This window comes from Artemia sp. Qi Xiang Cuo, chromosome 21 (assembly GCF_049724085.1).
Source record: "Artemia sp. Qi Xiang Cuo chromosome 21, ASM4972408v1, whole genome shotgun sequence".
NCBI classification, from domain to species: domain Eukaryota; kingdom Metazoa; phylum Arthropoda; class Branchiopoda; order Anostraca; family Artemiidae; genus Artemia; species Artemia sp. Qi Xiang Cuo.
Genome location: NC_142814.1, coordinates 7,952,608 through 7,969,286, shown reverse-complemented (window position 1 = coordinate 7,969,286; position 16,679 = coordinate 7,952,608). Strand labels below are relative to the sequence as shown.

At 36.8% G+C, this 16,679-nt stretch overlaps 1 protein-coding gene across 1 annotated transcript in view; it reads left to right on the top strand.

The window, feature by feature from the left end:
• Positions 1-9,603: 9,603 nt before the first annotated feature.
• LOC148939204 (uncharacterized) overlaps positions 9,604-16,679 on the top strand; it is a 224,124-nt gene continuing 217,048 nt past the window's right edge. Inside the window, exon 1 of the mRNA XM_089107060.1 lies at positions 9,604-9,871. Coding sequence (XP_088963186.1) covers positions 9,640-9,871 — 232 coding nt within the window. The 5' untranslated portion in view covers positions 9,604-9,639. The remainder of the gene's footprint in view (positions 9,872-16,679) is intronic.

The following is a 16,679-nucleotide window of genomic DNA, read 5'->3' as shown; positions in this document are numbered from 1 at the left end:
AAGTATAATATTAATTTTTACAAGAAAACCACCTCAAACAATGCCAAAAAAAAACTCTAACGGAAGTATTTATTATTGGAATAACGATGGGCATTTGCGTGAGAACACGCAACTAGTTTGTGTTCCTTGACTATATTTGGCGTTGATGGTTCTGATACCTCCACCAGTCTTGATTCACACTCTAAAGACACTTTATCAGCGTGTAGCAGGGAATTTAGAAAATTTTTAAGCTGTATAGTATCTTTGCCTTCTGCCAGCATTTCTATTCGTTGATTGCCAAAAATTTTGCAATTTCCCATGTGATCCGAGAATGTTCGCTCAGATCTAAATGAGGAAAGGCACATGGGGCAATAGTGGCATTCTCCTTTCTTCGTTCTTTGGGATAAGAGTCGACATATTGCTGTAAAAGGGAAAAAATGACCATAGGAATTTACATCTTTAGGGGGCTCGTAAATAACCCAAACCCAATTTTTAACATTATCCACCATCGGTGTCCTAACTGAATACAAAACCCCTTTTTTATTTGGTTTCTTTTCCCCATTTACAACTTCCGTGTCATACTTGAGAAAAACCACTCCCAACCCAAGATTTTTATTCCGTTTTTCAAATAAGGTTATTTCTTTCAAGGACACCGGATATTTTCCCTCTAAACAGTAAAAATTTACTTTAGGGAAATTTTCTCCACCGTTACGAGCAAGTCCGTAGAGATTTATTATTGTTGACTCTTTGTTTAATGTTTTATGGGCTGCTGCTAAAAATGCATATTTAAAGCATTGCAGCCCCGTTTCAAAATTGAATCCCTGAATCTCTCCTGTAGCCGACAAATCCGGATGGCATTTTATTCCTCTATTGATACCAACCCCTCTTCAAATAAAGTTTTTTTAAATCTATTGAGAGTCAAATACACATTTTCAATATATGAAGTTGTGAATCTACTTCCCCTCTCGTTGAATGTGTCCAAAGTTGATATTAATTCAATTACCCAGTTGAAAGAGTTACTCTCAAATTCATTTAGACCAGGGTAAAAAGTTTGATTGCCAGTTGAAAAATGAAAATAAAAAATATCCCCAGATGTTCCCTTTTGTAAATAAACTTTTGATTTACTGATGCTTTAATCCCCCCTGGACCCCCCCAATTCTGAATCTGAATCTCAATTTGTGCTCGAATTCTATCGATGTAGCTATGGACAACATTTACAGGGTCTGTTAAAATGATCCCATCGTCAATCACGTTTTCTTCGGGAGGGTTAAAATCTACCCTATATGTTTGTAAGTGACCTAGAGCAGGTTCTAACAAATAAAATTCATATAGTTCCGGGGATGTGACACTATTTTTATGTCCTACACCTATTTGTACAGGACTCAATTCACTAACTATAAAACTATCGTCATAAATATCCCCGGGAACAGTAGGTCCAACAATTTGCATAAGACTGTCCATTTCTTCAGTTGTAAATTGAAAATCCAGGGGGATATTAAATGGCATACCTTCACTAACATCATCCGGCGAGAGGGGACAATTACCCATGATACTTTGAAGTCCCGGGCCAGGGAAGGCAGAAGTTTTCACAGCTTCCCCCTGAAACTAGAAAATGAATGGATTAAGTTTTTTTTTTTGACGAAAGTTTTATCACAATTATAGCACACTTTTTTTATAAAAAAAAAAAATTCTTAATTGGATTCGAATTTATCAAACAAATGCATAATAAATTACAAATTTTTGCTTATAGCATTATTTATAAAACAAGTGAATAATGAATTACAAATTTTTTTAATAGCACACATGCACATGCGCACACACACAAACACATGCACACACACACACACGCACACACACACACACACACGCACTCAAACACACACACACACACACACACGCACACACTCGCACACGCACACACGTACACGCTCACACATACACACACACACACACACGCGCGCACACACGATCACACACACGCACACACACACACATGTGCACACACGCTGAAATATTCTTACAGGTTGAAAATACGTTTCTAACCCCTATATATATATTCCATTAGCCTATAAGTAATTGTCTCTGAAGTCAGATAGAAACGTGCTGTGGAAACAAATTAACGTGCTGCGGAAACAAATTAGGAAATGTCAGAATTTCTACTTCAAAAATTCTTAATTTTCTCATAACTTTTGATGGATTAAGTTAAACGAAATAATTTAAAGATATTCAAAATCAGCATTAAAATAGAATTCAGTTGATATGTATATTGAAAAAATTACAGCACTCGGATCAAACATAGGAAATAATGATATGGAAATATATACCATTCAATCATTACATCGATATTGAATTTGCACTGTCTCAATGAATTATTGACTAGACATGGCGCATGCACCGCTCACACACACACACACACATGCGCGAACACACACACAAGTGCACACACTCACACACGCGCACACACACACAAGCGAACACACAAAAACAAGCGCACACACTTACTCATACACACTCACACACACACACACACACACACACACACACACACACACACACACACACACACACACACACACACACACACACACACACACACACACACACACACACTCACACGCACACTCACTCACACACGCTCAAACACACGCACGCACTCGCTCACACACACCCACACACGCCCACACATACAAACACTTTTATAGGGTTGAAAAAAATGGTAAAAAGGATAATTAATTAACCTGCAGAAAAAAAGGTTTTATTTTCTATGTTAAATAACGATTATTTTATAAAGTTAAAAAAAAAAAAAAACATGTTCATTTTTTCGACCCAATCTCAGAACACAAGTACTTCTAGAATTATTTAAAATAAACACTTGCCTCCACCCCCCTCCCACAGAAAGTTCAGAAAGACGCAAAATAGTGTTTTATTTACTAATAAAAAAAATGCATTATATTCAGCTATCTCTGAGGGGAGCAGAGAAATTTAAAACAATGGTTGGGGGCGGGGGATTAACATTTTAATATCTCTGACATACACTTTTACGGTGTTGAAAAATGGCGAAAAGAAAATACTTAAAAAAAAAGTTGGATAGAAATAGGTAGAAGCTAGAGGTGAAAATACTCACATTTCCAAATTCTGACTGCACTTGTACATCTGAAGTCCCTGGAAAAGCATGAAGGGTGGCCTCCTCCTGATCTTGAGCAGACAAGACCGACGCATTATGGGAAAGCATCCATTCCCTCTTGAATTTTCTACCAGGTTGCATAGTGGTCTGTGCAGAGCTGGCACTGTCATGAGAGGGCCCTGGTTGGTCCATAGAACCTGTAATAGAGCTAGCATATCTGATGATGGATGGTCTTGCAGCTTGCATCGATGTGATATCATCCCATCTTGGTCTCTTTTCAGGAGTGGGGTAATTGTAGGAATCTTCCTTCTCATTAAAAAGAAGTAAAATTTAGCATGGAAAAACGATCCTCCTTTTTACAGAAGAAAAAATTAGTCTGCACAAAGAATCCCCCTCTCCCTCCCCTCCCACTGCATCAAATCCAATACAATGATTTAAAATATAGATCTAAAAAATAGTCAAGTATATTAAAACCTGACCAAACACTAAACTTCAGTGGTATGTGTCCAAATGACCACATTAGTTTTCTTGTCAAAGGATATACGTGTCTGCACAAAGAACTCACTCCCTCCCCCCTTTACTTTTCATTCGAAGAAATAGTGTTTTTTTTCACCTTGCAATGAACGTGTTAGAATTGATACATTGGCCCCTTCCCTGTCTAATATTTTTTATAAAAGCCTCTTAATCATCTGTTAAAGCCTTTTGCTTTCATCAAATACATCTAGTCTAATTTGACCAAAAAAAAGAAATTCTTGTCAACGAGTCTTGAATAGCGCATTTCCATCCTTTTGTTATCTTAACCCCGATAAGACGCATACCAATGTTGTTTTGAAATCGTCCCCCTCTTGGTAACAGGATTATAAACATGGATGGTTTTATTCAAACCGGAAAAAGATAGCACATTTTAGATGGACGATGGGAAAAAGGATATATTTGAATGAAATAACTAAAAAGTAAGGAATGATGGTCGTAACACAGCAATGGAGGAGGGGGTTTTTGTTTTACATAATATAAAAACCATACTTAGCGTTTTCCAACGACTATACACATCCTATTTTAAGGGTTTGTATTCTTGGAGGGGAGGGAGGGGGGCTAAGTCCCCCTGAAATTTGAATTTACTGGAAAAAAAAAATTTCTGGAAATACATGCTTTTTATCTAAGAAATTCAGTAAACTATACTCACATTGACAAATGAAATATCCATTGTTTTTCAAAGTTAATAAAATTCAGTGTACTATGTTCGATATGTTTAAACATAATGGAAATTAAATTGTAGTGCATGAACATTTTATACGGAATTTCAATGACGAATTGTTATGCAAAGGGAAAATCATATCTAAGCAGTTCTCTAATTGGCTGCCTAAAAAACAGGTGTCAGCTCGAAAAAACCAGTCTGGTTGAAAAACTTGGAGTTGAAACAAACTTGTGTGGGGAATCACCGTTCATACTGCTATCTTTTTTTCAATGTTTAGGAACAGGTGGGGAATCCCCGCTCGTTTAGAATGGTACCAACGGGACATAAGCAAATACCGCATAATCTGGAAAGTCCCCAAAAAACATAAGGCAAGCAAATCCTTTGTCTAGGCAAATAACATGGAGGTTCCTATAGCTTCAAGCAAATAACATGGGGATTCCTATAGCTTCAAGCAAATTACATATATACTTACTACTACCGCACACCATTTGTCACCATGCGAAAAAGTTTTAGAGTTTTTTTTTTTTTATTATAAAATTTTGCTTTTTTGTCGGAATACTTCAATATTTAGAAAATACCATTTTCCATTAAAAACAACCTTATCTGCAATAAGAGAGGGCCTGAAACTGCCTCAGTACCCATGTTGCACGCCTAATAGAAACTTATTTGTCGAAATAAATGGGAGCGCTATGGTAAATAATTTATTTATGGTACCTGTCTTCGAAACTACGAAAATTTTGCGGTAAAACCGCACTTTTAACGCTTTAAGCCCCCTTTGCCCCCCCTTCACATGTAAGAAAATTCCGTTGACTTACCCGCTAGAAGCTGGTCTGTAACTTTGCAGGGCTGTGTGTTTTTAGCCGATAGTGTCAAATCGCTCATCGTAATGAACGATAGGTAAGGAGCGACTGATCTCTGTAGAAGCTGAAACTCGGAAAAATGTAACATTGAAAACTTTGCTCTACACTCTGCTTTAACTGCCCTCTTCTTTAACTCTATATGGTAAGCTTCAAGCCCTTACAACCAGAAATACAAAACCCTGAATTTTCCTGGTCCGCAAGGATGGTCACGGTTGCGTGTTTATTTATTTGTTTGTATATTTTATTCCATGGGTGATCACACAAAAGAGATGGTGCTATCACCTTTGGACCCACTAGGGCCAAAATGCCTTCGAATGATAATTTTGAGATAGCCATTTGATTTAGAACAGTGGAAAAGGGCTTTATATTGGATCCAGAGGCGCAGCTCCAGCATTTTTATGGGGTGAGGGGGGGGGGCAAAGGGGTCCATATCCGAATAGTCAAAGGGCATATGCTATGTAATAATCTTTTTCTTCAAATTATGAGGGGGGGGGCAACTGCCTCCCTTGCCCTCCAAACGACGCTCCTCATTGGATCCCGTCTTCGGAGGATATACTGCCGTGTATGGCGCATTGTTATATGGAGTCCTATACAAAATGAAGGATCTCTTATGGACCCTTTTGTGCACCAATCACAATAGTAACACAGTACCGCACAGTTATTAATTATCAGGGTGGAAGTCGTTAGAGCTCTTTGTATGGAATGTTGCGTGAAGCCGCGACAATTGCATTTTTGGCTCAGATTTTCGAAACTTTCATAAGAGGTTGTTCAAATCATTACGGAGAGGGTTTGCCCCTTATACTGCTGCACGTTGATGTCTGTTGTTGCTTAAAAACTGTGTCAGAACTTTAACTTTCTGTCCAGTTGAGCCCTCTACAACCACTGCTTCAATACGATAACCTCTGAAAAATGGGGTTTTTCCCTTTTCCTGAAATTATGCATATGTTTATTATGTGAATAATTTTCGGTTGACTTTTCATAATTAATTAATCTCAAGTATTTTGATTCAGCATGAAAAGCAAATACTTTTAATGTTCATTATAATTATCAAAGAGATTTTTATTACAACATACTATGCTGTAATAAAAATTCCGATCAGAAGTTTGTGTTTCTTTTGACAATGTCAGCTTTTTACTTTTCCATGAACGGGCCTTAATTATGCTAAATAAATTATTATTAATTTTATTTTAATGTTAATTAATTTAGTTTTGATTTAATTTGAAGTATTCTGATTGGGAGTTTCTATTTCTTTTGACAAGGTTGGCTCTTTACTTTTCCGTGAACGGTCATTAATTATGCCAAATTACTTATTATTAATTTAATTTTAATATTAATAATTTTAGCCTGATTTTAATAGTTAAGTATAAATTTAATTTTAAAGAATTTAAATTTAATTTAGTTAATTAATTTTTATTATGAATTATTCACCCCTATGTTTATCAGTGTTAAGCCAATGTTTATCTTTTTTTTCTTTTAATTTTCTTTTTTTATCAAAGCTGCTACAACCGTTAATGGAATACTTCATCAGAGAAGAATAAATAAGCATTGGCCAATATCAGGCTATTTGAACTTTTTAGATTTTGAGCTGAACTAAGGTTAAAAAAAGACATTGCCGCCCATGCCTTGTCATAGAATATTAAGGGTTTGCCATATTTTTTTTCATAACAGCGGATCTAATAAATATATGTATTTATAATCAGCATAAATAGCAGATTCTTATAATGCAAATTGCGGGCTTGAGCAGTCTTCGTCCCTTGGGGTTAGGGCTCTTATATTGTTCCTCTTCCATACCGTGGAGTGTGTGAAATATTTTTTTTTGTTAGCCATCTGAGGCTAACACAGCCGCGTACGCTCCTCCTTCATCCCAATATCTCTTCACTCTTAACCTCTCCCACGAAGTTAGAATTTCCTTTAAGTACTTCCTTGTGACTTCTTTTCACCCCATTTGATCACGATCTGTTGTTTTTTGGTCCCAAATGGATGGTCGTCAGGGGCCAGATGGCCATCCTGTTATCGTTTCAAACAGTTCGTGGTAACGAACTGTAAGTAAGGAGCGACCCGGCTCAACAGTAACCAAAACTCCAAAAACAGAATCTTGATGCCAATAGATATGTCAAATAACTCAGATTTTTAAACTGATTTCAAATATATAAGTTTCATCAAGTTTAGTCTTACTCATTAAAAGTTATGCGCCTGAGAAAATGTGCCTTATTTTCGAAAAAAGGGGGAAAAATCCCCTAAAAGTCATAGAACTTTAATAAAAATGACACCATCGGATTCAACGTATCAGAGAGCCCTACTGTAGAAGTTTCATGCTCCTATCTGCAAAAATGTGGAATTTTGTATTTTTTGTCAAAAGAAAGATCACGGATGCGTTTTATTTTATTTTTTTTTTATTATTATTATTATTCCCCCAGGGGTGATCGTATAGATCCAGTGGTCCTGGAATATCATAAGAGGGCTCATTTGATCGGAAATTGAAAGTTCTAGTGCTATTTTTAAGTGACCAAAAAATTTGGATGGCAGCTTGGCCCCCTTCCACGCTCATTTTTTTCCCGAAGTCACCCAATTAAAATTTTGAGATAGCCATTTTGTTCAGCATAGTCGAAAATCTAATTAATATGTCTTTTAGGATGACTTAATCCCCCACAGTTCCCAGGGGAGGGGCTGCAAGTTATGAACTTTGCCCATTATTTACATATAGTATCGGTTATTGGGAAGTATACAGACATTTTCAGGAAGGATTTTTTCTGGGGGGGGGGGGGTGGAGGAGGCGGTTACTTGGGAGAATCTTTCCGTGGAGGATGTTTCCTTGGGGTAAGGGACATTTCTATGAAGGGGGGCGATTGACTAGGGGGCGAATCCCATAATATACGTAATAAAAATATACGAATATAAGTTCGTTACGTAAGTTAATTTGTAGATTACGTCAGAACCAAATTTAGAGAAAGCCATTTAGCAAAAGAAAAGAAAAATTAATGTGCAAATTTTGTTTTACTTATTCAATGACGGCGAGCCAAAATAAAAGCTGCATTAACTAAAAACGATCAGAAATTAAGTAAAAAAAAAACAAGCTTTTTAAACTGAAAGTAAGGAGCGCCATTAAAACTTGAAACGAGCAGAAATTATTCCGTATATGAAAGGGGCTGTCCCCTCCTCAACGCCTCGCTCCTTACGCTAAAGTTGGACTTTCTCACAACTCTATTTTTTTAAAAAATAAAAAACTTTAGCGTAAAGAGTGAGGCGTTGAGGAAGGGACAGCCCCTTTCATATACGGAATAATTTCTGCTCGTTTTAAGTTTTAATGTCGCTCCTTACTTTCAGTTTAAAAAACTTGTTTTTTTTTATTTAATTTATCCATAAAACGTGGCCTTGCCATCTTAGCCTTTCTTTCATTATAGCCATAGAAAGGGGATTGAACTATATTTTTGTATCAATGAATTTGATCTGCCTCTGTCAAACAAATACCTAAATCTATACTCCGACAATTCCTCTGGACAGCATTTAATAAATATTTCTTTGCACTTATTTGTAATCGCCATAAAAATTCTAGTATAAAAGTATAAAAAGGTTTTTTAACACAGATTTTGGGTGTTAGATTAATCGCTTATTAGGGCTAAGTACTGCTATTTCGTTACTAAGGACGGTTTGATATCTTTTAGAAAAGGTTCAAGTTCGAACTGGTGCGACTCCTTATTTATTTGTGTTTGTGGGTTTGGGTATATGTTGACGTGAACCGTTCACTCGCCATTTTTTTTTTAGTGTTTTCTTTTTTTTAAATAAAAATTCTAGTATAAAACTATAAAAGATTTTTTTTAACGCAAATTTTGGGTTTTAGATTATCGCTTCTTAGAGATGAGTGCTAAGGACGGTTTGGTATCTTTTAGAAAAGGTTCAAGTTCGAACTGGTGCGACTCCTTATTTATTTGTGGTTTTGGATTTGGGTACGTGTTGATACGACCCCTTCAATCGCCACTTTTTTCCTATTTGTTCGAGGCATCTGAAGCTCTTCTTGTTTTATTTCTGTAGATATTGATTAATTAATGTAATTAGTTAATTACAATGTAATTGATTATAATTGCAATTAATAAATGAATTAATTAATTAAAGTAAATGCAATTAAATAATTATCCCGTTCTATAAAGCGCATTTTCAGGCTTATAAATGTGACCATTGGAATAGCGTAAGGGTTCACGCCACCACAAACTAACACGTTTCTAAGTATCAGAAGCTTTTACCCTGAAGCATGATTAGGGTGATTCAGGATATTTTATTTATAGAAAGTATTTCTTCACGAGAAGGGGCGGGGCTTCAAAGATGTAACCAACACAATTTGTGGGTTCTATAATCGTAACAGCTTATTACGACTAATCCCAATACCCTATCGTGAGCTGGTATTGCAAGATACCTCAATCTGTATTCTAAATATCCCGTCTTTCTAACTTCAAGTACAGTATCAATCTTGACTTAAAACAAGAAACATGACTGAGATTATACGGGTTTTTCTTCTTTTGAATTTGCTTGTTTTTAGTTTATCTGTACCAGTAGTAGAAATATTGCCTGATGATGAGAGTGAGGCTTCTGACAAGGAACAGAGAGAATTAGATTTCCCGAACACGTCGGTGATACCGGGCGATTTGACTGAAGAACTTGGAGTGGATTATTTTTTCTCTCTCTGGACCGTTCTTCAAGATGAAGATATCTCTACGTCAGGTATGTTGTATTTGACAGGGTGCTTGTGTATTATCCCGAACACATTCAAGAAGTGAAGTTAGGTTAATCCTTATGAAATATACTAAAACATGATGAAAATGTAATACTTTAGTCACAAAATTATGGAAAATATAACTGAGAATTATGGAAGGCAGGCCGCCCAGAACGCGTCATATTAAATACCTAATCACCACTATATACTAAATACTTAATTAAAATTATACCTGCATCGTAGTTTAATTTAATTTAATTTAAAAAAACACGAAAGGATAAGCTCAATACAACCGAATGGGAGAGAAAAACCGGTTTTACTCACATCAAAGAAAGCGAACATATTGAGTGTTCGGGATAATACACAAGTATCTTTAATAGTATATGCTACAGACGCAGCAATTCTGGGTACTTATCTGTTATAGCGATCCCACTCAAGAATTACGCTCTGTAAAACTCGAGAACATATCGGTTACATTATTCTGTTAGTATTAAGAGACAATTAGCTTACGCTCAGTGGAAAAAGATGCGGGTGACAGAATACACCTGACTTTTATAATTTGCGCTATATATTTGCGCATTAAGTGGTGGGGGTAAAGTATTTGGACAGCGTGAAGTTATAAAACAATTCTTACTTCATGATATGTAGAATAATTGTAGCTAACACATTTTTTATACAGACCCGCTATACTTTACCCTCCCACCCCCTAATGTGTAAATACATAGCCCAAATTTGTTTCTAAACTATCATATTTTCATCATGTTTTGGTATTTTTCATTAGGATTAACCTAACTTCACTTCTTGAGTGGGGTCGCTATAACAGATACGTGCCCAATTCGGTACTATCCCATTATGCGGGCCTCTCTAAAAAGTCAAGTTTGGTTAATGCTAATGAAATAAAATAAAATAGGATGAATATATAATAGTTTAGAAATAAATTTGAGCTATATATTGGCACACTAGGGGGGTGGGGGTAAAGCATTGCATATATTAAATACGTAACCCAACCTAACCTAGGTGTCTCCCCCCCCCCTGAACCCCAAAAAACACAGTTTAATATCGTATACGCAATGAAAACCTTGCTATCATTGACTGCTCTATATCAGTTAAGACGTCAAAAACGGGTTTTATCATTGCCTAGTCTATAGTGATTAACCCGAAAGGCCCGCGTAATAGGATAGTACCCCTAATTCCGATGTATTCCTTTAAAAGAGTAACATTCTTTTCTATGGACTTTTTTGAAGAAAATACTGTAATAGCAAACAGTGCTACCATTCGATTCCTCAAACAGCACCCTATCCTGATATAAGGGTCACCACCATGACAATTGCACCTCGTCCCACCTGCTGGTGCTATATATAGCCCTATATAATATATTTGGTACTTATCTGTTAGCCAGCACACACTCACGAATTTGGATCTACAGGTACGGGGTTGAAACAACTTAGACGCTTGGGAGGTAGATATGACATTTATAATTTGGGCTTCATATTTGCACATTAGGGGGAAGGGGGGTCCGGGGTTTTGTATAGCGGGACTGCCTGCAAAATGTAACCTAACCAAAAATGCCAACTAAATAATATAGCTACATTGTAGTTTTACACTGAACCGAACCTAATCGTCTCCGTATACAGACAGCAATAAACCGGTTAGTGTCTGATTTTATATATCCAAATTCTCGAGTGTGTACTGGCAAACGGATAAGTACAATATATTTATCCATTTTTTTCAATATTTGAATCATTACATATCTCTTCCTTAAAAGGGGATTTTATTTTTAACCTGGTCTATAGCGTCGGATCATAAAGGAAAAATGAGAACAGTTGAATAGATATTTAATATAGTGGATGGAAATGAAGAAAACATGAAAATGTGATTAGAAGCTTTCTGCATATTATAAAGTAAGAATCTCATAAGTAGGCGTTTTCTTGTAGTTTTGTAGCCTAGAGCTACATCTGGATGAAATTGGCTACAATTGGCTTAAAGGATAGATTATACCTGATTCCGATGAAGACCGTTGCTCGATCAACCGACAAACAAAATAGTCTGTCCAATATAAGGTCCATAGAAACGTATATTCCGAAACCTGTTAATTCTTACCTGGTCGAAACGGAAAAATTCAAGGCCCCGTATGCTAGGCTAAGGAAATTGATCAGGCTGTCGCATAAGATAGAGCGCGCGAACAAAACCGGTAAATTAATTCACGGCTGTCCTTCTAAGCCGAAAAGCTGTATTTCAAAAGACTCATATTTTTTATAGTTAGCATTTAACAAAACGCAGCGATATATTCCTCGCTGCAATTTATTATATGCCTTATCTGGCAACTAATTTGGGATCAATTCCAAGCGAGGTGAGTCTATTCTATTCAGGCTACAAGGTCAATTGGCTCCTCATGCCTGAAAAGCAAATCTTTCCTACATTTATTTGTTGGTCTTACACCATAGATTTAAGATTAAGATTCAATCGGGTTTAATTAAAACAAATATAAATAAATAAACATAAATAAACTTCTCTATGCAAAAAACGCACGTTGAGTCCCTTAAAAAAATAACGAGTCCTCCTAATCACGCTTTACGACTCTCGCTTTACTCCGCAACACAACCACATCCCTCAACCATACAAATCACTATCTAAGAGATTCCCCCCTTCCTCTCCAAAAGCACAGCTACCCTAACCTCACAAAAAATAATCAATAAATATAACAGAAAAAACAAACCGAGATAATAATGACAATAATTAAAAAAAAATCTCAATTATTAATAAACTCTATTTATTGAAATTCAATAAGATATTTTACAAATTATTTTTAAAAGACCCAAGGGAGCTCCAACATCTCAGCTCTTGAGAAAGCAAGTTCCAGACTTTCGCACATCCCACATCCAGGGCAAAATCTGAACATACTGTAGGTGTTCGTCTCACCAGAAGGTTTGAGACAGATCTTGTGTTCCAAGGATGCTGTTCCGATACCAACTGGAATAGACTGTGGAATGCTGATGGAAGTAATCCGGAGAAAAATTTGAAAACGATAACTAAGCACGATAAATGATAAAGTGATTCACGGGAAAGAAAATCGTCCATATTTTCGATTATTTTCAGGGCATGTTTGTGGATTGAATCTAGCCTTTTCAGGTGGGATGTAAATGTTGACTGCCAAATTGGCGCACAATACTGTAGATGAGGCTTGATAAGTCCATTATAAAGTAGACGAAGGGTTTTTTGAGGGAATGTGTGTTTCCGTTTCCTGATAATCCCAAGATTACGGGAGAGCTTCAGCTCCACAGCGTGGATGTGATGTGCGAAGGATAAATTTTCGTCAAGGAGTACACCTAGGTACCTGGCATAGCCATTTTTTGGTCGTCTGATCGTTCCTCGAGAAGTCGCTATGCTCGAAACTTCTGGGCGAAGAGGTCCAATCCATGAGAAGAAGAGAACGCAAGATTTGTCAACATTTATTACAAATCGATTGGGATCCATTCAAATGTAAGTTTCTTCTAAGATGACCTCAAGTTTACTCTGGAGCTCTGACATGTCGGTGTCACAGGAGGCCATTGTTGTGTCCTTCGCGAACGCCACAAGTTCATCCGATTCATCATCGTTGCTCAAAATTTCTGGGTCACAACATAACTTGCAGCACCGTGAAGTCCTGGAGTTAGGGCTAAGAACGCAAATTAGGTCATCCACATAAACCAAGAACATCAGTGGGCCTAAGACTGAGCCTTGTGGCACACCGAAGTTGGCATCGATGTCATTCAGTGAATTTTCTATATAAACAAGTCGGCTACTAAGGTAAGACTGGAAACATCGTAGAGCCTCTCCTCTAACCCCAATGTGTTCTAGTTTAAGTAATAAAGTTCCATGATCCATACTGTCGAACGCTTTATTAAGGTCACGCAAAATAGCAGCTGGCACGAGTACCAGGTGAAGTGCTTTATTAATGAATAGGCTTAGTGATACCAGAGCATCTTCCGTCGAGTGTCCGGGTCCGAATCCAAATTGGCGTTGGTTAAGAAATCCCTTAGCTTCCAGAAAAGAGTAAAGTTGGTTCTTCATAGGTTTTTCAAACACTTTGGAAAACACCGAAAGAATAGAGATGTGTCGAAAGTTAGACGGGTCGTCCTGAGGGTCACCTTTGTGGAGGGGAACTATTCTTGCCTTCTTGAGAAGTGATGGAAACACGCCCGTCTGCAAGGAGAGGTTTAACAAATGTGTTAAAGGTTGTAGTACGGACGGCAATACTGCTTTCAAAACTTCAGTATAGACGCGGTCGAATTCAGAGGGAGATGCTCCCCTCAAGCCTTTGACAATTATCGAAACGTCCGCCGAAGTTACAGGAATGAGTGCCATCGACTTGACACACGCTGGGCCCAAAAAGTCCCACAATATAAATTTACTCAAACATTTTCACCCCATATCTCTTTCGACTTTCATTTCCTATTCAGTGTGGAACTAAGAAATCGTAAGAAGCTCTGAAATAACATGTATTATCATAAAAAAAACTAATTCAACAAGTCACGTAAATTTTTGCGAAATAATCTGCACTGGCCCCCTTTGAGCCCCAGACTCCGCGGATTTTCCACCTACTCTGATTAATAGCCCCGTACATATAATATACGTTGAAAATAAGAAAAATCCAAAAATAGCATCAAAATAGTATTTTACTCAATCTTAGTCCCTTTCAAATTCTTGGCACTTGTCTCCACTCTAAGAAGAGTCGGAACGATGTACGTGTCTAAATGAAACAAAAATTAAAGCTAAAATACATTCTTAAAATCATTTATTTATTTTAATCACAATAATTCGTAAGTAAAATAACATATATCAAAGTGGCAATTTCCTCAAGGAGTCACCTACTCTCCGTCACCAGGTCTATATCTTGGGATATAGACCTGGATATTTCCTCAAGGAGTCACCTACTCTCCGTCACCAGGTCTATATCTTGGGAGCTTTACTTGTTCCGCCGAGCCGCACCTCTACATGCCATGCATTGCGCTTTTCCGCCACGTGTTACCTTGTTCACACGATTCTTGAAAGTGGTGGGCTACTGTCAAATTTTGTTTAGGTGTACCGGGTCCAATCCTTTATCCAATCCTAAATTTTATTAAATAACGATAAATAATAGTTCAAATAGGGATAAAATCCTTTTAATAGACAGTGATTGATAGAAATTCACAAAAATACTAGATATTTCGGTCACATATACAGTGACCGTCATCAGTAGTAATTTTTATTATTAAATAAATAAAAACAAGTTTTTTTTTTAGCTGAAAGTAAGGAACGATGTTAAAACTTAAAACGAAGTGAAATTATTCCGTATATGAAAGGGGCTGTCCCCTCCTCTACGCCTCGCCCTTTAAGCTAAATTTTTTATTGCTAAAAAAATAGAGTTGTGAGAAAGTCAGACTTTACCGTAAAGAGCGAGGCTTAGAGGAGGTGACAGGCCCTTTCATATAAGGAATAATTTCTGTTCGTTTTAAGTTTTAACGTCGTTCCTTACTTTCAGTTAAAAAAAAACTCTTTTTTTTTAATTTAATTTTTGAACGTTTTTGAATTAATGCAGGTTTTGATTTTGGCTCACCGTACATGAATAATTAAAACAAAATTTGCATATTAATTTTACTTTTATTTGGTTAGATGGCTCTCTCGAAATTTGTTTAATTTTTTTTTACGAACGTTTTTGTTAGTAAGAACTATATTTAACTTACGAATTAACTTAAATAACGAACTTCTATATCCATAGATTTTTAATACATATATTAGGGTGTTCACCCACTAGTCAAAACCTCGCGCATGACGCCAGAGTTCGAATTTCGTTACAACTCTTTAAAAATGACCGTTTTATCAAAAAGGCCGCTAAGTGTAATAAATATGTATGATGAAATTAAAAAAACACGTTTGGCTTAATGAGCGAGGTTTTGACAAGGGAATGAACCCAATCATATACGTAATATTTTTGCTCGTTTTAAGTTTTGATGTTGCTCCTTAGTTTCAGTTGAAAAACTTGTTTTTTTTATTTAATTTCTGATCTTTTTTCAAAAAATGCTGGGAAATCGGCGCCCCTTTATAGCAATATCCCTTCCCCCATAAAAACTTCCTTCATGGAAAGATCCTCCTTCATAACCCCTGCCCCCCCCCCCCCCACTACCAGAAAAAAATCCCCCGTAAAACGTCTGTATACTTCCCAATAACCAATACTATATGTTAAAATTGGGTAAAGTTCACAACTTTCAGCCCTCCCCCAGGGGACTTCGGGGGATTAAGTTATCCTAAAGACCTAGTTATCATATTTTCGACCATACTGAACAAAATGGCCATCTCAAAATTTTAATCGGGTGACTTTGGGCAAAAAATGAGCGTGGGAGGGGGGCTAGTTGCCTTCCATTTTTTGCTCCCTTAAAAAGAGCACTATAACTTTTAATTTCCGTTCAAATGAGCCCTCCCACGATATTCTAGGACCACTGGGTCGATACGATCACCCCTGGAAAAACAAAAAAAAATAAACACGCATCGGTGATCTTTCTTCTGGCAAAAACAAAAACAAAAATGCAATATTCCTCATTTTGTAGATAGGAGCTTGAAACCTCTACAGTAGGGTTCCCTGATACGCTGAATATGATGGTATGATTTTCATTAGGGTTCTATAACTTTTAGGGGGTCTTTCCCCCTTTTGTCGAAAATCAACCAAATTTTCTCAGGCGTGTAACTTTTGATGGGTAGGAGTATAGTTGATGAAACTTATATATTTGAAATCAGCATTAAAATCTCATTCTTTTGATGTATCTAAACGGGATTGGTATCAAATCCCGTTTTCTAGAGTTT